The sequence below is a fragment of the Styela clava genome, chromosome 2 (genome assembly GCF_964204865.1).
Source record: "Styela clava chromosome 2, kaStyClav1.hap1.2, whole genome shotgun sequence".
Lineage (NCBI taxonomy): Eukaryota > Metazoa > Chordata > Ascidiacea > Stolidobranchia > Styelidae > Styela > Styela clava.
The window spans coordinates 22,815,554-22,839,240 of NC_135251.1; the positions used below are offsets into that span (position 1 = coordinate 22,815,554).

Here is a 23,687-nt window from a genome sequence, read left to right on the forward strand (position 1 = left end):
TTAGATAAATATTAAGTTGGTTGTATTTATATATGACGTTAACAATCTTATCTAATACATTCATCCAAATCATATACATATAGAGCCTACCAAATATGCAGATAGAGCCAAGGTATATATATAAAGAGCCAGCCAAACATGCATGTCATAGGAATATATGTCGATGTCATAGGAAATAAAGCCGAATCATGTGCATATGCCCATTAGACATACATATACAGTCAAAGTCATAAGAATATAAAACCGAATCATATACATACACAACCAATGCCATATGCATATACAGCAAATGTCATATGTACATACAGCCAGTGCCATATGCGTACGCAGCCAATGTCATATTCATATACATCCAATGCCACATTCATGCCTTATATGCATATCTTATTATATCACTGTATATACAAAATATATTGACTGTATATGCATATGCCATGCATATGGCATTGACTGTATATGTACATTGAGTTTACTTTGTATGCATATATACATTACTTGAACGCCTTAATATTATACTGAATTGTTTGTATATGTCATTGACTATGTATGTAGGCTACATCACTCAAATAATTGTAGATGAATATCAAGTTGGCTGTACATAGCATTGAATTTATATGTTTTGAGTTGACTGTATTTATATATGACGTTAACAATCTTATCTAATACATTCATCCAAATCATATACATATAAAGCCTACCAAATATGCATATAGAACCAAGGTATATACATAAAGAGTCAACCAAATATGCATATACAGCAAATGTCATGTGTACATATAGCCAGTGCCGTATGCGTACGCAGCCAATGCCATATTCATATACAGCCAATGCCACATCCATGCTTTATATGCATATCTTATTATATCACTGTATATACAAAATATATTGACTGTATATGCATATATCATGCATATGGCATTGAATGTATATGTACATTGAGTTTACTTTGTATGCATATATACATTACTTGAACGCCTTCATATTATACTGGATTGTTTGGAAATGTATATGACATTGGCTGTGTATGTACATCATCAAAATGATTATATATGTATAGTCAGTTAACTGTATATGAATATTACATTGGCTGTATATGTACAGCACCTAAATGGCTGTATATGTGTATCGAATTGGTCGGATATGCATATGACACTGTCTGTACAAACATATTTTTGACTTGTATATCGCGATTTCGTTGAATGTTTAAATTAAGCTTTGTGCGGTAAGTCAGATTTTACAATTTCAAATTTATTCTAGCTTCTTCCATAAATGGCCTACAATTAGTCGCTTCCAGTGCCCGTCTGAATTTTGTTAACGTTGATTGACGTATTACACCAACGGGCCACATCGGGAACCCCATTATGAACATGAGGAGCGACTACCACAGATTGAGAACCACTCCGCTACATCAAAAAGGTTGAGAAAAAAAACTGCACTAATAAGGGTACGGGATGACGAAGTCCGTACATTAAAGCCTCTCTTCAACCCCCCAAAACTCCACTAATCTGTTTGGTAGCTGATTCACACCCGACTATTCAGATTCTCATTCATAAATTTTTGGTCAATCTCCTCGATACGAATAGGGTTACGACACGCTACTTTGTCATACAAATACCATCGAACTCTTTGCCAAGGGTTAATGGCCAATAGGATCTGTAAAAACGCGGACTTATTTACAAAAAAAAATTGAAACCATAATCCAAAACAAAAACAGAACCCATAAATTTTTTTAACCCTTTTTGAGGAAAAAAAAAAGTTATTCAATTTTGTTTGCGCTGGAACTTGTTTGTGCAAGATTGTGCCAAGAGTTTGAATACGGTTTATTGCAAAAATGTAATAGTATGCTGATACACGTCGGAATATATATTATTCATAGCAAGTATTTATATGTGCCGGGAATAAAAATGAATTGAAAGCATAAACAAATACATCGATTCCTGTGACTTTTGAAGCCTTTCTATTCGCAATGTGGTTCTGCTGTAGATAGACCAGCGCTTTTTACTATGCCAGCAAACAGGCCATCCCATTTCTGCAAAAGAACACTTGGTTTGTCGAACTCCTTGACTTGTCCTTCCTCTAGCACCTATAGATAGAAAATTGAATTGTATTCACAAATGAGTCCATTTTAACAACATTATTTTGGACCTCCTGAATTATGCGCACCAAGATGGCGCACAACCTGATCTCAGGTTGTGTACCAGGTTAGGGTTCAGGTTATGCAACATCTTGGTGCGCATACTTCAGGAGTACCATTATTTTAGCACAAATTTTTAGTACTCGTGAATGAATTGTAATCTAGTAAAATCGGCGTCCGATTTGTCGCTGGATAATAAAAAAAAATTACCAATATCTTGTCTGAATCTATTATTGTATTTATTCGGTGAGCAATAGTTATAACAGTGCATTGCTTGAATTTTCGTCTTATCGTCTCTTGAATCAGACGATCTGTCCTAAAAGTAAAACAAAAAATTCAGAATGAGAATTGGGATTAATTAATGAGTCACGTTTGCTGTTTTCAACTAATGGATTTGCGACTGTTGTGCGAAAAGACGAGGAAAACATGGTAATGCGTTATGAGTGGTGCTGAGAATGTTTAATGGGTAAATTAATAAACCGAATTTATTTAGTCATTATTAATTCAAATTAATTACAAATAATTTTTACTGTTAACTTCCATCATAGATAGTGCTCCCTTTACCAGTGTACATCCAATCAATTATGTAACATTGAATGTAAAGGATTATTTATTATAAACAGAATCATAAGGTTACCTCAGGAATACCTACTTTACTTATGAATAAATTTTAATTTTTAATGCTGATACACTGTGATCAGACAATAAGCATTGGTTAATTAGATACGAATCGATCAATACGTAGAATGAATGCCTCTTCAAAATTAGAATATTTTAAGTTGAAGCTATTCCCAACTACGCTTATCGTTCAATTTTTCCCGTGAAGCCAATTATATTCACTATCTAGGTGAGTTCACAACTTAAATAGAAAAGGTACTTTAACACGGACTTGCGTGAGCGGTAAATACAGGGTGTCGCAAAAGTAAGTATACATGATTTGTTTTTCAGGTACCCATCATAGAGCTTTCATTTCTTCAGAAAACACAGTAAGAATAAGTAACAGAATTTGAGTATATTGTTTTAGGTATTTTTCAACAATCCACAGAATGACAGGTGTCACAGTCTGAATGATGTTCATATACTGGCGTGCTCGCCATTGTCACAGTTTCAGAAGATGTTGCTACTGTGGTTGTAGATGAATCAGAAGACTCAAGGGTTCCGGATTGGTTGTTTATTGTACGTCAACTTCACAATTACACTTAATACGACATGGACGGAGGACACAACAAAACGCAACCGACCTCCAGCCCGACGACCGGAGAAAAAGAGAGCGGAAGACACAGTTTTTCTCTCATGTGTAGTGAGTGGTCGGAGTCCAAATCCGACAAAACAGGATTAAAAAAGTGTCAACATAACTGTTTATAAAAATAAAAAATCTATATATACACAAAATATAAAAACGGACACTTTAGTCCGCGACACAAGGAGATTAATCCGAGAAATGAGGTGCGAAAATTGCTGTTTAGCAAGAAGCATATAAATCAGTACGGCAAACTCAGCGTCTCTTCAAAAGAGAATTTGGAATTAATTCGACTGTGAATGTTTTCCTAAGACCGTTTCCTAACCGTTCCTAGTTTCCTGATCTTTGTGCGTTAACTACAGATCCAGTTTCTATAAATTTATGATAAATTGCATAAATTGTTCGTTGTGTAACAGCCAAATTAATTGCAAATACTTAGTTATAGAAGATCTGAATTCTTACCGATTCAGATGCTTCTTGCCAAACAGCAATTTTGCACCTCATTTCTTGGGTTAATCTTATTGTCATTCTGTGAGTTGTTGAAAAATGCAAACAATATGACTACCTATCCATACTATGTTTCCCGAAGAAATGAATGCTCTATGATGAGTACCTGAAAACCGAAATTAAAAATGTATACTTACTTTGAGACACCCTGTATATGGGTGGATCATTTCTTTTGGAGTCAATGTACTAACTTTATAGACGGATAATTGCGAAAAAACAAAGGGCTGGGTTCGTTGTGATATGTAATAATAAGCTGATTGGAACTATTACAAAGACGATGCTGGACCACATTCTTCAGCAAGTGAAAACTTAAATTTTTAAAGATTTCACAATATTTTTGTTGTCTTCAGGATGTCAATTGAATTTTCAAATATCCTTATATACTTTCATATTTTTATATATATTGGGTGTATCGATGACAACTTCCTATAAAGAATCAACATATTTTACCCAAAGTAAGCGCAATAAAAATATTTAACACATTTTTTGAAATAATTTCATTACGATATCCTACGATAATCGCGGCACAGTGGTGTGAATATATACTATATGTAATTATAAATTGCTGGTATTTATCTTTTTGAGTTTCCCATCTATTTTAATGGCATCGCAAAAAATCAGATTCTCAATGCATAAATCAATTCCTATGAATTTTTCACTTTTTATACCTGATATCAACATTTGCAGTTGCTTCATCAATCACTAGAATTTTACTTTTTCTCAAAACTGCTCGAGCAAGACAAACAAGTTGTCTTTGTCCAACACTGAGATTAGATCCTGATTCAACGATTTCTGTGTTCAGTCTCATAGGAAAAGTTTCAACAAACTCTTTCAACTGAACCTTACAAAACGATGAAAAATATGATATCTTAGGTTTCGATGATTAAGCAATCATATTCTATGTACTTCGTGGTTGTTTATTTTAGAATAGTGGCGTTTTTAGGCGAACTAGAATTATCCAAATGATGGCTATCTTTATTTGCGTACATATATTAACGTTCACTGTCTAGTATAGTAGTTCTTTGTACAATATAGTCAAAACGTCATCTTCATATTTTCCGAAACATTTTTCATGGACGGCAGTCTTTCTGCCACTGACCAATCACATCCAAAGACTCATGTCGGTAGTTCTACAATGATAGCTCGGGTATAACCAACTGTGTTTATCTAACCGTGCACATAGCGTAATGCTACTTTGTTTTCGAAAATTTCGTCTTAAAAAGCACTTGTACGCATGCAGTAGCCTAATGTTAAAAGGTTCTGTATTAACGTCAAGTTAAAAAAAAATGCCTTTGGCTATTGTGACTTATGTGACTAATGAAACCTGCTCCAATGCGTTCCATAAATCTCCATCCGAATAATTGTTGAAAGGATCAATGTTTCTTCTCATTGTTCCAGTAAAAAGAATCGGATCCTATAAAATGAAAGAATTACTCAGTAAATGTCAGAAGACTCTAATTGCTTAAAATTTATCATCAGTCAATATTTCTTGCCAAACTGTCATGGTTATTTTCTTGTATTTTCTATAGCATTTTGCATTCGTGCATGGTTTTGTGTATTTTAAGGCAAGTTTCCGATTCCAGGAAATTGAGTCTGAGTAAACAACTCCATTTGGGTATGCCTTCTTATATAGCAACAGTTAACGTTCATTGCAAAAGCACGCGGTTTGTAAGACCAATTACAGAAAAGTGGTGGAACCGTGGCTGACTTTCGAATCAATTTGAATTGAAAGCCAATAATATTGTATAATATAAATAATACTTCAGACCTGTGGAATTATAGATAATGCTTTGCGTAGATCATGAAGTCCTAAGGATGATATGGGAATTCCATCAATGAATATTTCACCACTTGTTAGTTCCGACAGTCTGAAAAGTGCTGATATAAGAGAACTTTTACCTGCACCAGTTCGTCCGACAATTCCAATCTAAGGTGAAATGTTTTCACCTTTATATTATTTACGATTTTTTTAAATTCAATCCCCACAAATCATTTAAAGTGTCACGAAGAGAAACTAGGTAATTCAGTTCCTTAAAATTCATTTCTTCTTTAAGTTACGACAAACGTTTTTAAACTCAGTTCAACTAATTCAAGTTGGATTATCTGTCGAGAGTTTTATTTCTATCTTTTCTTCGTTTTCTGTGCCAAAAAGTATTTTCTAAATATACATCAAACGCATATCTTTCATCAAAATATATACAATGATGTGACCTAACATTACCATAATTAGGCTGAAATGAGTCTTTTGAATGAATAAAAGTATTAAATATTTACATCACAGGAATAGCTTGTTATAACGTTATATTTTGAGCAAAGTTTCATTAAAGACGGATAAAAGTTGAATTAATATATACTGTGTTACCATATTCTATGGACAGTTTATTAGCTTTAGAATATGATAAAAAAAATTAAAAAAACCGGATAAAATTGGTGAATAAACATTGCGTGAATCCTATCAATATTTTGAAATATTCCGCAAACTTCGGTAAATAGGTAACTTCTTTTCAAAGGTAACTTACCTTTTCTTGTGGTTGTATTACGAAATCAATACTTCTTAGCACCTTTGGTCCACCATCATAATAGGAAAAGGAGACGTTTTTGAACATGATAGCGCCACATCTAGGCCAGCTGTTTGGTGGTTGTTTATTAGGATTCTCCAACGCGGCTTCTGGTGGTATTCGATAATATTGTTGAACTCTTTCTACTGATATCATCTGCAAGACATTCAAGTAGAATAAAGATTTATTTTGAGAGCAAACGAGGGAATGCAAAATAGAATAAATTTCTAACAATATGCTTCCAAGTGTATTATACAGATATAGAATGCATTCAATAGATATAACTCGAAAGATGCTGCAAAGAAGCATTGAGCCCTCTATAATGTATTCACAGTAGTATATAAATATATTGTGGCAGCTAATTAGGTATACATGAAATTTTCAAACCAAAAAAGTGCTTACGACATTATCGAAAGCTTGAAAGAATGTGAAAAGTGTAAAGGAAGGGTACTCTTCATTAACTTTCTGAATAAGTTTTTCTACTTACTAAATTTTCAACTTCTGCACTTTGACGAACTCCCCATTGGAACATACCGATGAGGGATGCTGTGTAAGTTAAAACTAATCCAATTTCACCCGGATTGAGATTCAGTAATGAAGCGCCAATTACGGAGAAAAATGCAACAGCTGATATGAACGTAGCAGTTATCAAATCGAGTCGTAATCCAAACCATCTTGTTCCAACAAGAAACAGAAACCATGACGCTGGAAGGAGAAAAGATAAATTTAGCTGATATTTCAACGACAACGACAAGCCTCTTTAACTAATATAAGCACTAACAGTAAAATGAGATAATCAGCTCGAAGCTTTTGTTCGCAAACTCTGGAAGATGATACCGAACTTATTGTAAAATTTTATCAAAAAATATATTCAGCAAGATCCTTTTGTAACATTTTGTATTACATGAATAAAAACTGATTTTCAATACATGTTTTGGTCCATTTATCAACATGTATTTATATCAATTCAATCACCTAAATGTATTGTCTATGTGTTAGAGCTAATTAGAGCATAATTAGTTATCGAATGAACTAGAGTCAATAAAAATTAATATTCTTATAATTTTTTCTCACTTATGCAATATTATACACTGTATAAACACTGTTAAAATTGAACATGTACAGCTTCAAAATTTTAATTTATGGTAACATAACTCTTTTCACATCTTTAAAAATAATCAAATAACATGTCGGTAATAATTAATACGATTATAATATAAAAAATACCACTGTGCAAATCTTGATATTCGTGAAATTTATCTTCAAATTGTTGTTGAACACCGAAAGCACGAACAGTGAGTAAACCTTGTAAAGTTGATGATAGCAAGCTGAAGACTGGACTCCTACCTGGATAAAATTTTATATAACAAACAAACAAGAATGCTACTGCTGATTGAACTATTTTAGACAAAATATTGAATGATTCTATTTGTAGATTTTGATGTCATCGTTTGAAAAAATTACATGAATGCCTAATCATAAGGAAAACTAGGTTAATTCAACAACTAGTTGCCCGCTTGCAGGTCTGTATTATTTTTTTTAAATACCCGTCCAAATCCTATCTGTTACAATATGAATTTGTAATTTTTAAAATTTGTTAATTGTTTGAACTATTCAATGCTTCCTTACAAGATCCTTCTAGTCTTTTTATATCTCTTGAAGTACGCAAGTAATAGCTTCTTAGCCAGAGAAAGTAAATGGTAAATGGAATAATCAAAAGGATCACAAAATAGTTGACGACAGATGTGAGGATTACAACGCTGACGATCGCGCCAAAAATCTGTAAATTGATAAAAGACAGGTCAGAGTAACAGAAATTTACAATTGTGAAAATCATGAGCATACATATCATGAAACGACGATTTATCCTTGTAGAAAGGTTTACCATTGATGATATCCTGTTATAACAGAAGAAACAGTATCTTCTTAAAAACTGCTTATAATGTCAGTATGGCATTCCCGACATTTTCAAAGAGAAATTTTAAAATTTATTTATCAATAATTTTTCTGTGCACACATTTAATCAGTTTAGTCAAGTACGAATGAAAAATAGTTAATGCAAACGCTATTAAATAAGTTCCAATTGAAGATGAGATGGCTCACAAACAGTCAATGCTATGGATGAAAATAAATCAGAAAATAATCAAGAACGGAAACCCGATTTGAAATTCCATAATGTTCCCCTCACCCACAGAAAATCAAGGAATGTGATAGGCAGAAGCTCGTCTATCTGTCCCATGTCTTTGGAAAATCTGTTTAGGATTCTTCCTAAATTATCAACAGAATAAGTTTTAATAAATAGTAGATTTATGTGAAATACCGCGCATATTACATTTGACTAACAATTTGCAGAATCAATTCTCTTCAATACAAGAGAGTGATTTCCAAATATATGGACACGAAAGCCAGAACGAAGTAGTACGGGTATGCAATCTTCCACAGTAAGCTACCGGTACCACCTGTCCACCAGATAGCCCACGCGAACGCGGAACCGCCACAACGTGAGCAATTTTAAATTTCGATGACGTCAATGCACACAAAAAAACGAATCCCTTAGCCCGATTTTTTTTTAAATAAAAGAGATAATAGCTTCCTAGCAAAAAATACAATTTTAAATGACAGAAAAACTTCAAGTCGAGAGCAAGAACATGTAAAAGAATTCATAATAGAAAACATAACACAATATACTAAAACAATCCATATGTACATTTCGTGTTCAATAAAAGCAATAAATAGGAAAATGCCGGCTCACCTGATGGATTGGTATCAAAAAATCTGATCGGGGCTCGTAGGATTGCTTTAAACATCTTCTTATGCATGTGAATACCGGAGGTAACGCATATATAATAATGTAAATTTGCACGAAGCAACACAGTCAAAAACACCATCACGGAAAGAACTAAAAAATAGAGTATGTTAACTATGTCTCCTGCATTAGTTTGATTATTTATTTACAAATATTGGAATTTTCCCCTGTAATTAACCAGTTTCCGGTCTATCTCCCTACTCAATCAAGATAAGCAAATGTCCACGACAAGGCTGTTCTAGATCAGGGGTGTCAAACTCGTGGGGTTTCGAGGGCCGCATTGCATTTTGGGAATTGTTTGTTTGCAAACAGATTTTGATATGTTTTCATAATGTATACTTGTGACATATATTTTGATTTGTGATGCAATTGAACAGCCGAATGAAGTTTTGTTATCTTCTTAAATTTTCAATGAATTCACATTATAATTTTTGCATTTCACTATAATTGCAATTTGCAGTATTTTTTAAAAAAAATCATAAATTTTCATGTACAACCATCATAAACATTTTTGCACAAAGTTTTTCAAAGGAAAAAATAGTACATACTAAAATGATTAACCGTAATCTAAATATATAGACCTAAAATTTACAAAAATACTACAGAATAAACTCAATGTTTTTTTTCATTACATATATATATGTCCTGACGTTCGGCATCTCTTTTGTGCCACCTGCTTTCTAATATCAGGCTGAAATGATTTTACAGTACCAACTCTAATTAACGAGGTCACATGATCATCGGTTAATCTGGATCGTTGAGAATGTTCTGTTAATATCAGTAATGCAAAAATATTACGTTTATCATTTCATGTATAGATCAGTAGGCAAACAAATGACTGACTTTTCGGACCAGACATTTCGCGACAGTGCCTACCATTACGTGGCATAGGTGCGCTTGAGTTATGATTGATAATAATTTTTAGTAACTAGGTAGTTGTATATTTATTGAACACGTAGTGGACATAACGATCGTTTTGCATTTCATGCTGGCACTCTTATTATTGTTATTATTCTTCGTCACCATCATTATAAAATCACTTTTTTCTTCGAATTCTGGACCATTTGCTTTGAAATTTTCAGTGGTTAAAGTTTAATTTTTCTCTAGAAGGCTATTACTTTTATTTATTTCAAGTATTACTGTTAGCTCTGTGAGATTTGTTTTTGTTTGCTATGACGTTACCGAACGTTCTGCGGACGCCTGATCACGTGCCATCGAACGTCGGCGTGAAGGCGGATTCTGAAAATCGTTGCTCAAAAATTATAAGATTTTTTAGGTTACCGGTGATGCTAAAGGTACGGTAAACCGTACTGCACTGCTTCGCTTGGTGTGAATATATTTGTAGACTGTGGTATCTGCTGTTATGGAAACGTGATAAATCGAATTAGTTGGTTTTGCAAAGAAGAAGCGTCTGGCAGATACGGTACTGCGGTAAGTTAACGTATCACAGTAAAATTGACTTATTCCTTTCTCGATCTTACTATTGCAGTAATGTAGGTTTTCTTGCAAATTTAGCCTACCGTATTTGTTAATTTTGATAAGAGCAAATTGAATTGAGTCTTTATATGCCAGAGAAGAACCGTTCCACGATCGAATAGCAGGCCTACATACAGCAACAGGTACTGCAGTACTGATAAGGTACGGTACCGTACGGCGTACGGTACCGCAGTGAATTACGCTCTCATCTTTTCGTTACAATTCTGATGTTAACAACATAAATTTTGTAGCCAACCTTATTTTTTTATTTGATAAGAGGAAATGAATTGAGTTCTTATATGAAAAGGAAGAACCGTTCTGCAAACGAATTTCAGGTACTGGTAAATTACTATACCGCAAATGATTATCGGGAAATCGATATATTTTTTTATTTTGCCCTGGTACCGTAATGGATAAGTGACTTGGATCACTTGGTATTTCAATTCACGTTGAAATTGGAAGTTGGACAAAACAGGCTTTTAGTGGTCGGAGTAGGCTACCTGTCAATCAAGTCATCGATGTAGTGACTAGTCACACTAGAGAGATTTTGGCGTTTAGAGGCCGTTAATCTCAGGTTCTCGGAGCGAGAAAGCGTTCGCCGGGTTATGGGAATTTTTTCGAGTGGCATTGGGGGTGGGGGAAGTGCCTCCGCCCCTCAGTGGTAAGAAAACGTGTGGAAAGCCACGCCCACTTGTTACCTAATCCTAAAAATTTGCTTTTCTCTCAATTGCTCTGAAATTTTCAGCGCTTGAAGATAAAAATTTTCTTAGAAGGCTATTACTTTCATTTACTTCAAACGTGTCCATATATTTGAGCATAGCTCTCTTGTAATGATATACGAACCAAACATAAAGTTCTCTGTTCGAAGTTGATATTTAAATTTATCATATTGACTGCTGAGCTTATTCTGATAATGTCTACTTATATTGTTTTTTTTCATTGTACTGATGAAAATGTGACAAATTAAACTAAACTAAATCAAATGTGCTTCAGAATTTTGAGAAATGCAAAAATATTGCAACTCCCATTTCTCTTCAAAAATGCCCTTTTCTATATATACTTTGCGTTTCATTTAATCCCTGAAGTTTTTTATTCAAGTATTCGTTTGTTAGCTTGAGGTGTATCCATAATTGGGTTAAATTAAAAACAAAAAAATTTTAATTTTCCAAAACTATTATCAGTAAATTTTTTGTGTGAATAATCAATTTAACTTTGAAAGGTTTGAAAATTGTATTACATTTTTATAAAACAAAAACTTAAATAATATTACAATTATTGTTAAGCGTTCGAGGGCCCCATTGGAAGTTCTCGGGCCACGAGTTTGACACCCCTGTTCTAGATTACCTGCATATATCTTCATGTAATAGCTGGTATCAAACGTGCTTGTTTCGTTAACACTTGTAAACGAGGTAGTCGAATTTAAAACCTCAGACGGCTCATTTTGTCCTGTTCCAGAACAAGATTCTGTAATCGTTGATGACAAATTTGAGAGATACTTTTGATATGATGTTGTCCTGTTGATATATTATCACAAGAAATAAAATGCACAAGTGATAATGTTTTGCTGTTAAATAGATTCTATGAGTTCTAGGAAATAAGTAAATATGTAGCATGTGGAAATTACACATAGTCACGCCAAACTCATTAACCGATACATTAGGTAAATATTTGTCATTTACCTACAAATCCAACTGACCAAGCTGGAGAAAAGTGTTTCCCTAAGGAATAAGTAGACTCACCATTTTAATAACCAACAGTCGTTCATAATGTATAGCACGTGACTTGCTATAACAATAATAAAAAATAATACAAGTAGGAATGCGTTTGCCGCAACTCTGAAATATTCGAGATAAACTTTTCCTCCAATACTTCCTTGTTCTCTTATTTCCTCTGCATTGATCCTTCTCGATTCTCCCTAAAATGAAGTTTCATATGTTGATCTTTAACATTTTGCACAGAAGGTAATTTGATTAACAGAACATTACTTAACTCATATAAAAAGAGACTATATGAATTTCTTCATCGAAAAACCATGAATTACAAACAAATTTGAAAAAAAAAATATATATATATATATATTCTATCCAGCAGAATATATAGTAAGAAACTGGTTACTAGGCGGTGTTGCTAAAAGTTACAACCAGCAATTTAAATATAAAAGGGTATTAGATGATATGAACCTCTTTCTCCTTGTCTTCGATTGATAGATCTGGAACTATAGATGTTTGTGGTGAGTCATGTGAGTTTGCTATCAAGCTAACAGAGGATCCTGTAACTGTTTGTCGTTTTGCTTAAGTAAATCAAAAGAAACAAATATTGTCATTGCTAGTGAAAATGTTTGTTATATTTTATTATTATTGGATTAAGAACATTTTTTATCATACAAATGAATAGAAACTTATACCCCCCAAAATTGATTCGTTTTTGTCTTCTTTTTTCCTAAGCAAAACAGCAAAATCAACTGAACTATCCTGAAGTTCGGCATAAGTTCCGCGACCATATATTCTTCCCTGAATGATGGATGTAATTTAAACAAGAATATGATAGGACAAGGATACAGAAAAAGAAGATTGAATTGCTTTATATGTCACACTGATTACAATATAATTTTCTCCACTGGAAGACGATGAGAACATTTTTTTTAACTCAAAGTGTATAATAGGATATTGTGTTAAAATGAACGCTATGAAAACATGAAACCTCTTTGAAAATGAGAATCTCATCCACTTTCTTCAATAATTGCAGTTGATGAGTAACGAGTATTCGCGCCTACAAAAGAAGAATATAAGTTTGATTGTTAGCAATGGTATGTAATGTAGGAAAAGTATGAATACATCATAGAAAATCAATTATTCACCAGAACCGCAATCAGCAAATTAAATTAATTACTTTGAATCTAACAACTAATGTGGTGATTGGTTGTATTAATAATGTATTTAAAAGTCAACTCTTACTTTCTTTTTCATCATTCCACAGATGCAGTGTTCGAATATATGACTTGCCACAGTGATATCTACTGCGCTTAGTGGATCGTCCATTAAACATATATCTGCATTCCTTTTGTACGCAGCTCGTGCTAAGCTTACTCTTGCTTTTTGACCGCCGCTTAAAGTAACACCCCTCTCGCCTATGAGTGTCATGTCTCCATCAATCAGAAGATTGAGATCCTGAGATCAGTGTGTAATTGAACATTTTTAAAAAAGACCAGAATTATTATCAGTCTAACATAAACGGATAAAAATTCAACTTTCAAAATAAAAAACAATAACTCAAGATGATATATTATATATAATCAAAATATTAAAATCTGTAAAATCTTATTGTTCGTCCTTGTCGTTTCCTTCATTTTAGTGTAACAATATCGAAGCATCATTATTCATTACAAATTTAAACTTCGCGTGACCTGACAGAATTTTGTTTTTAACTATCAAATGAGTTATGCGGTAAGACTATGCGATATTCGTTCGTACCTTATTTAGACAGCATGCGTGGATTACTTCGTGGTAACGTACTTCGTCGAATTCCGCGCCAAATAAAATATTTTCTCGTACAGTACCGGAGAAAATCCAAGGAACTTGATTGGAGTAAACAACGTTTCCATGAACTGTAGCCTTCCCTCCAGCCGCAGGTAATTCACCGAGTATTGCACTCAAGAGCGAGGACTGAAACAAAACTCTTGTCAATGCACGGAATTCACTGTTATTGAAAGAAATTCAGTCGTGTGACTTCCCTGTCAGTTTTGATCAGTTGTTTCAAATGTGGTCTCGAACTCGTACACAAACATCTTCGTTAGTGACTTGTGATTCCCGTTTATTTACAATAAGTTAAATCAAAATGATACACCCGCTTTGTGTTCCTACTTTGACTATTCGTTCTAGAAGGAAAGTACAATAATTTTTGTTTCGTTACCTTTCCCGAGCCAACCGGTCCAATAACTGCGACCAACTTTCCTGCGTCTACACGAACATTCACACAATTTAATGCAATATCGGATCTCTCATTACTATCGTCATTCTGCACAAAAAATCAAAATTAGAAGACTTTGATTACAATATTTACACATTTTGTGCTTATACGAATGGGTTTAGCAAAGGGAACATTGCCGAATATAACTTGCAATCCGGTTCATTTAAAAATTATCTTCAATATTTTTATGATTTTTCACAATATACCATTATAAGTACTCTCATATCTTATAACAAGTATAACTAAATTAGTCAAAACTTCAGATTCAACGCAAACACTTTTTCTTTTCTAATATACTTATGATATAAACAAATTTAAATTAAAAATAAAACACCATTTATTTTGTTGCGAAATTCATGCATTTTGTTTTACGAAAAAATGGTTACGTATCAGTGGAAAACTTTCCGCAGAGCCTCATAGGAGAGGATTCGCAAAAACGCTATATAAAACAAATCATTCGCGCGATTGCTATAAATCCCTCATTTGTCTTCTTACCAATTCCCATTTAGCAGTGAAGTTTTCGAGTTTAACGTAAACTTCTTGGTCGGAGTTTGATCTTGAATTATTTCCAGAATCAGAATTATTATCAGAAAATTCTTCCATCAGCAAATATTTCTGACAAAAGTGTTCAATGTCATTTCAGAAACAAATGATGGAATATTCCAGTGCAATAGGAATTAATACCTTACAATAACAAATTCAAAAACTAATATAACCTAAAATAATTGCAATGGTCACGTTCGTTATAAAGTCATATGTCGTAGTTAAGTCAAGCCGATCTATTAAATACCAATAGCCATACCCTGATGCGTAATGTGGAATGGAATATAAATACCAAGAAAAGGATTTAAAAAAGAAACGATCATACCTGACGTTTACCAGGATATTGACGCATGACCTAATGTAAACATACCTGTATTCTCTTCATTGATACGTTAGTTGTTGACATATATTCAATTGCTAGCGCGAAACAAGTAGTAGAAAGTTTCAAAGATGAGCTGAGTCCCATTACTATAAATATCTAAAATAGGTGTACGATTCGAATAATTTCAAAAGCAGAATATGCTAGACGCAGTGGTTCCTAAACTTTTTTTTTCGCGACCCCAATTTTCATAAAATCAAAACCCACAGATACTCGCGACCCCACAACTAAAAACGTTGAGCAACTTCAAAAAGTAATAATCAGTTTAATTACCTCAATGGGAATAATATACCTGTATATCGATTGCAAATGGAAGTTGACGGTGAACATTGGCCCAAAAATATATGAACGAGTCCGGCAATGCGCCGGAAAACTTCGAAGGATTTTGTAACATCGCACCGTATGACATAGACACCGTATGAAAACCACGATGTAAAAATCTCTTATATCAGAATTATAACGGTTCTTTGGCGAAACACAGACGGACTTGATAAAATGTGGTAGATTGTACGGAAGCGTACGATACTTCGGAAATAGTAAGATGCTTCTAAATATACAAAAACTTTAAATCTTATTTAGTACATTCCAACAGTGGCTTTATTATTTTTAGTAAAAGTTTTGACATATTACAGATTGCTCCATCATTAATTCTAACGTAAAACAGAGCTAGAACTTGTTGGGGTTGTTTGCTTGACTACTCGGAACGCTTCGAAAGTATGTATGAAACAACTAAATACGCAATCTGAGGCGTTTTGGACAAACACGCAGCCGACTCGTAGATTTTGGACACGTGCGCAAATTAACAAAACGCTTTTGTAACTGATCAAAACCTGAGGTGCACATACTCACATGTGTGCGCATGCGACCCCGCAAAATCTTCAAGCGATCCCATCCGGGGTCGCAACCCACAGTTTGGGAACCACTGTGCTAGAGTTTTCTTCTGCGAAAGGACGCGCATATAATATTGCAATAAATATGCGACCTTATATAAAAAAAATTGTTACTCCTGAAGTATGCTCACCAAGATGGCGGACACCGGAACGTGGTATGTGTACCAGGTTGGGGTTAGGACATAATTTTAGGTACAAACACTACGGGAGTCACGTGGCTAATCCCCGAACTCGTAATATAAATAAAATAATAAACATTGGAATAAAATTATGGCTTAACCCTAACCTGGTACACATACTACGTTCCGTTGTCCGCCATTTTGGTACGCATACTTCAGGAGTACCAACAAATTTGTACAACACAACTTTGAACTTGAGTGTTATTGCGCCTGATAGAGAGTTAAGCACTAATTATAAATAATTCACTTTCAATTTGATCGTTTTCTTGTGCAATATCTTATGTTCATATAACATACCTTCGACGCTGTTATTGTACCTCCCAAGGCAACATATGTCAATAATGTAACAAAAGTCAGTATTTTATCTTGGCATACATAGAAGCAGAAATTAAAAGCTTTCAATGAAGATGATAGAAGAATTTTTTGAACTTCCTTCCTACAGAACAATTGCATCATGAATATTATGTTTGAACTTTGGATCGAGAGAAGAAAACAAAATTGGGTCACATATGGGATAATATCCATTAAAACTGTAGCACTGTTCCTAGAATAAAAATTAACTTACGTAACATAGCAACCGCCATATAGAATGAGTTGTGTACTCTTTTTGCCACTTACAAAACTTAAAACCACCCGCAACAGTTGTATCGCATGCACCCACACTAAGTTGAGATGTAATTGGTGCAAGTAATTAAGAAGATATTATCATACACATAACGTTCGATATTTGCTGCACAAATGGTACACACGATACTTATGCACATACGATGGAAATACAATACGAGGAACATACGAAGCACACAAGGCAGAATTCGAGACACCCTGTTACGAAATTTTGAATCTCATTGTATTTGTTCCCTTCATCGTTTGCTACACAGAAAGTTTCTCTGTTATATTGCGTATTAAATTATATAGTCTTATTGAACCAATATAAATGAAATTACCTCCTAGTGTTCGAAACAAGTTTTGCAAATGGTTTTTCCCAAGCATACATTTTTATAATTCTCATTCCAGTTATTACTTCGTTCATTAGTCGTATGCGTTCATCTGTAATAACCGCTGTCATACTTCTGTATTTCAGAAAATAATGTTAATGTTGAAGAATTAGAATACAACGTACAACTAGAAAATTGTATGGGCGAAGTGGGACATTTATCTGAAAACAACACAAAGATTGAACGCATGGTATGAAAAGAGTATAAAATAATTTCCTCTCACTATTTTAACACCTGAAACATAAGTTAACTGCCACGCCAATACAAGTGAATGAAATAGTAGTAGGATAAAAAAATATGTTATATTTGATGAGGTATGTGTTCAAATGTTTTGGGTGATAGATTTTTGGTGATGGTTACCTGAATTTGCCAAATGCCCGTCCGGAGAATGTTTGCAAACACATTATTATAATCAAGACTCCCATTCCAGATAATACAGCAATTCCAATTTCTTGCCAGAGTATAATTCCAACAATTAAACATTGCAGCGGTCCGACCCAGAGATAATGCAGAGACATAGGGAGCTAAATAAATAAGCATACACATGTGATATGTACAAAACCCTATTACAACTAGCAAAAAAATGCTATCCATGAATTGATATGTGTCATTTTTAGATGAACGTCCATTTTGATTGTATAAAAATTATACCCAAGAGGTTTTTTTGCAAAACAACTGCCAATATGGAGTTGGAAAACACAGTTGAAGATAGCCTGTTATCTGAATCCAAATCTTGGAATCGGATGTCTTTTTACTGCGTTTAATGGCCTTTCTAAGGTCACAGTTTGCCGGATCTTGATTGGCCATCTTTGTTACAAGGCTCATTTCATACTTTCATTTTATTTATTTTATTTTTTTATTTCTATTGAACGTCATTAACGTGCTTGAAATATATATGTATTCAAAAAAATCAAATATTTTAGATGAGCGTTTGACATTTACTCACCAGATCAAATCGAAGAACATCTGTGGCTCCGAGATTAACTATTTTACCTGTCGTTGTATTATTCAATGATTTCTGACTCAAGCGAAGTGTCTGCAAAACGAACTTATAGAGTATAGACCAGTGTTTCCCAATCTTTTCCTATCCACGTACCGTTTCGAGGTTTTATGCAGCGCTCGCGTACCACCTACATAAATTTTGCGCGCCGAAGACGGCAACTCGTTATGACGTCATAATCACAATATTTTATCTATGACATGCGGGGTGTATTATCTAATCAGGCAACATCAGTCACAAGAAGAACAACATAATGAATTAATTACAAACGTTAATTTATTTCTGCATCGACTGCGTTTTTTTTTTATTCCACTAGCCCAGTGGTCTCCAAACTTTTTAAAAAAAATTCCATGCCGGCCCTCTTGCAATTTATTTAATGATTCCCGGCCTTGTGCACTAAAACAAAATATTAAAAGATCACGACAAAAAATGAATGTGCCGGATATTGAAAAACATGGAGACGAACAAAAATATACGACGAAGTTTAATGAGATGTGTGCAGTTGTTTCGTTTTAAAACAGCATTTAGAAGCGAACTGGGATAATTAAATTACCTTTTCCTGTACCAGCGTTTCCCAACCTTTTTTGGTCGCGGACTATTTTCTCACCGGCGAAAACCTTTGCGGACTCAAAGTGCGTTTATTGCAACTGTACTCTGTGAGAAGAAGCAATTAAAGCAATTGCGCGCTCGTTAAAAGAGTCGACTTTTCTAGTGTATAATGGCCGTTTCCGTCAATATCCATGATAACCATGATCCATGATAACGACGAGAATTTAAAATATATTTCTATTTTATTTTGATTGTGTTCATGGTCGCGGTTGTGTTCAACTCGCGGTTGCGTCGACTTACGACAATATGAAAGCATTACTTCTTTAAAATGCCACGGCAATCTGCGAACATAATATTGTGAGAATAACATTGCGCGATTACATTTAGTTTTGATACATATTTTTTGCGATCTTGCTAATTTGTTATCGCCGTTAGAAAAAATCCTACTATCTGCTATAAAGTTCCAGAAAGTACAACTTGATTTAGTACTCATTAAAAATATATTTAAAGTATATTAGTAAATCAAAAATACATATTCATCGTCTTGCTTGCTTCACTATTAATTTAATCGTGATGATTTTAATCTGCAGTTGTGTTGACGAAATAAAAGCAACGCGTGGTAAAGTGCCCAAATATATTTTGTTTTGATTCGTAATTTTGTGAATTCGACAAATCTGAGCTGTTCGTACAACACTTATGGCGCTCCAGTACTGTACGTACCAATGTGGAGGCAGTAAAGCAGGGAATCCTAAGGCAAATGCCCTGGTACATTGACACCTACCAAACATTTTTTTTTTAATTTCTCGTTGTTCGAACTACCAAAGCGTGTGCAGACTCGTGTTTTCGTCGGAAATCCGCAAGTGAGTCGTGAAATCCAATCGTTTGATCAGGCGACGCGTCACCTGTTACCAAATTTTCGAATAGTAAATTGCTAATCCGATAGTTGAGTATTCGGATATATGCCCAGTCCTACGCCTTAACCAGTAATTATGGTCTCGAATATTGTTATGTGAATAAACTTGCCTATTATGTTTTATGTAAATTCTAGCTTAAATCGTAACTTGGCTGATAGTTAAGTTTCGCAAAAACGTTTGCAGTCCGCAGTGAATTTCTGGCTCGTTGCTGACTCATTCAAACGCCCCGCGGACTCATTTGAGACCGCGGACTCGGGTTGGGTATAGGACCTATACCAACAAACCTGCAAAAAGGCAGCGTCAGCTACACTCTTGCAGTTAGTTAACTTGTAATGGCGGCAATTAAACTGTCTCTGTGATATCACGGGACCAAAGCTGTGTGACATCACAATGGGCAACGTGATCGAAACCGAAAGTGAAGAATCAGTGTCTCCAGCAATAAATTCGAGTTGGATGCGCGAGACTAACTTCCTATCTTTTCTCTATGCCTTTATGCTAGTGGATCCGTATGTGTATACTGCAAGGATACTGTAGCTGGAATAAACATTACTATTCCATCCAATTAAAGAGTCCAGCTGCACACTAACACAAAATTATTTCTGTAACGTTCCATCAGACCAGAGTCAGACTTCCTCAGACAAGCAGTTTACAATCTTGAACCGCGATGATTGCGAAACAGCAAAAGACGGGAAAATGTTTATCTGCAAATTCAAGAACGTAATTTTTGTATTATCAAGCCATAAGCCAAATAACAGATTTCTTTCGCTGACCCTCCGAAAGTGCTTCACGGACCCCCAAAAGGTCTGCGGACTCTAGTTTGGGAACCACTGCCACTAGCCGGACTACGCGCGGCATACTTTTTGTTCACAGTGCACCGAAAGTCATGCATGAGCTCAACAAGTCGGGGTGAAAATTCTTGCTCACACTACCGCGTAGAATTGGGAATTAGCAGCTAGAGTGTAGAGTGAGAAATTAGAGTCGAGTTCTAGGAGACTATTCAAACCAGAAGAACAGTATTCGCCTTGCCGTTCACAAAACATGCTTAAAGAGCTAAATATTTTGAGCTGAATACTTAACTAATTTAACCATTTGAATAATCGGCTCAAGCGCATTAACCACCCCGATGGGAGCACTTTAGCCCTAAGGGTGAATTTGTGTTCGTCACAGGTGTGCCGAAATAGACGTTCATCACCGCGGACGTACTTTACCACGACGACGCCGCTTCAAAATTCTCAAAATCAACCAGGAAATCTCTTTGGTTGATTAAAAGACAGATTGTACTCGCGTACCACCTGGGAGACCTTTGTGGTACGCGTCACACAGTTTGGGAATCACTGGTATAGACTATTAAATATATCGACATTATTTGTAATTTTAAAATTGAAAAAACAAGACTTTGCTGCAGAAAAACGTATTACTGCAAAAAGAGGGTAAATTAAAGTGATTTATAAATGTTAAATGAACCATTAAAAAGCTTAAATAATCGTATTTTGAGGGTTCACCGATTTACAATAGGTATAGTCTGAATGCTGAAACTCTTTTGTAGTACAAGAACACTTTAGAAGTACACTTTAGAAGTACAAGAACATGTAGGGGCCGTTATTGGTATACAATAACCTCGATTAAATTGTCATTCGATGAAAAGTTTCAAATTGTTTGATAATAGATACACGACTATACAATATATATACTTGTATACGAAAGTATCCTACCTTCTTATACATCAAAGCACAGGTTGAAGCTCGCATAAGCCATCCAATTCTAAGCGTTATATGAACATATTGATGATAAATAAAAGCCAATAATATCGTAACGACACTCAGCCCAGTGGCGCAAGCATATGCATGCCAAACTGGAGTAACAGCTTGACTCTCAAAGTATTTAACGAGATATGCTATCAAGACTGGTACTGCTAATCGAAGATTTTCCTAGAACAAATAATAATATAAAACAAAATAAATGAATAATATAAAACAATATAATAATATAAAACAAATAATGAAATAATAATATAATAAATTTTTTTAAATATAGTAATAATAACTCAAAAGGCGACAGAACTATTCAATTGAAAATTACAAAAATTGAAATATTCATTACTTACTTCTATAAGAGCTAAAACACCACATAACATAAATCGCCTTCCATATGTCATTGCTACCGCTCGAATTAAACTCGGTTCGGTTGCTTTTTTAGATCTTTGAATTTCTTTCTCCCAATTTCTGAATAAAAATTGACAGATAGAGTGTATTTTTTATTGTGCCTTCGTACTTTATAATTATGTTCAATATGCCGCCAACTCTGGACTTGCACCGCTACTTGCCCATCATTTTAGACATAGTTGTTGTGCAAGAAATAAACTACTTTATTTTGTCTAAACGTACTTTTCTAAATCCCTTGTAATTTCTGCCGACATATTAGAGGCATCAAGTTCAAACATATCAGACTCTTGTAACGTTCGCTTGGATCCTTCAGCAAAAAAATCGTTCAACCACCTGATTGAATTACAAATACAATAAATTGACATTTACAAATTACATATATTTAATTTCAATGGCAAAAGGCAATTGAAGTAATTACGCCCATTAGAAAACAAATAATATATATGATTACGCTTGAAAAATTATCACATAAGAATATTTATTAAATGTTTGATTAAAAGCTAATCTAAAGATTTTCGAATTTTCATATCGTAAACCGTAAATGTTAAATTACTCACCAATATGATAGGTAGGAAAATATATTTGCGCGAGACATTGGATTTGGTCGTAATTTCTTCATTTCTACAAAAATTGCTAAAGAATTCTACATTCACTAAACTGATAACGGCGAGATATTAATATATAAATTATTCTGTCGCCCCAAAAACCCAATGTCCAATTAATGACGTTTGTTGCACCACAGCATTGTGTAGAACACTATAAGTTCAGATAAGATCATTCATTGATTCTACTTCTTGTTTATTCAAAACGAATTAGGTATGTTTCTCAAATTTCAAAAGTACTAGAAAATCGAACTCTCCATTAAACGAGTACAAAACAGATTCCTCTTTTACTTTCAACTCAGACATTCCAAAGCGTGGTATAATTTTTCCCTGAAATATCAGTCATTAGATAGTATACACTCACATCATTGCAAATTACAGGGGGTGAACGTGCCTGTGTACCAGGCCAAGATCTGAGATACATAATCTAGCAATTGGACCGATTCGAAGATATTCGGCACCAACTTTTTCTCCTCACATCAACAACAATTTATAATCTACTTTGACTGATAATGTAATTGCGTTGTAGTTCACAAATTTTGTGGATTGGCCTGTCTTTTAAAATTCATACAGACTTTGGGCGCACCCCACCGATAGAAATACGGTTACGACCAGCTGCTATGGAGTAAGAGGATCAAGATTAACTTGGACTGATATCCTACACAGATCTACAAATCTACAGTTGCTGAGTCATCTAAAATAACCTTGTACAAAACTCGATTAAGAGCAAGCAAGATGAAACTTTTATATATTTATGATTTTAAGGTGGACCCACATTAGATGGATA

At 34.3% G+C, this 23,687-nt stretch overlaps 1 protein-coding gene across 1 annotated transcript; it reads right to left on the reverse strand.

Annotated features, from left to right (window-relative positions):
- Positions 1–1,839: 1,839 nt before the first annotated feature.
- LOC144416923 (ATP-binding cassette sub-family C member 4-like) lies at positions 1,840–22,960 on the reverse strand. The gene is made up of 29 exons (XM_078109744.1): positions 22,856–22,960; positions 22,521–22,631; positions 22,241–22,358; positions 21,849–22,064; positions 18,620–18,709; positions 18,034–18,197; positions 17,623–17,748; positions 16,976–17,114; positions 15,601–15,708; positions 15,183–15,302; positions 14,631–14,735; positions 14,192–14,383; positions 13,676–13,888; positions 13,422–13,490; positions 13,126–13,231; positions 12,902–13,011; positions 12,461–12,636; positions 12,066–12,235; positions 9,192–9,338; positions 8,628–8,707; positions 8,069–8,219; positions 7,667–7,786; positions 6,927–7,144; positions 6,401–6,595; positions 5,650–5,808; positions 5,206–5,295; positions 4,550–4,722; positions 2,345–2,450; positions 1,840–2,083 (listed from the first exon to the last, which is right to left on the reverse strand). Exons 1-29 carry the CDS (start codon positions 22,915–22,917, stop codon positions 1,958–1,960), a joined length of 3,960 nt encoding a protein of 1,319 aa, XP_077965870.1. The 5' UTR covers positions 22,918–22,960; the 3' UTR covers positions 1,840–1,957.
- Positions 22,961–23,687: the final 727 nt, after the last annotated feature.

What these genes read in the sequence shown, in the direction of transcription:
- LOC144416923 (XM_078109744.1), bottom strand. Translation starts at nt 22,917, where the DNA reads ATGAAGAAATTACGACCAAATCCAATGTCTCGCGCAAATATATTTTCC. An exon ending in GTGGAATGATGAAAAAGAAA is followed by an intron (nt 13,491 to 13,675) that starts GTAAGAGTTGAC and finishes CTTCTTTTGTAG; the next exon opens with GCGCGAATACTCGTTACTCA. An exon ending in TTTTGATACCAATCCATCAG is followed by an intron (nt 8,708 to 9,191) that starts GTGAGCCGGCAT and finishes TTGATAATTTAG; the next exon opens with GAAGAATCCTAAACAGATTT.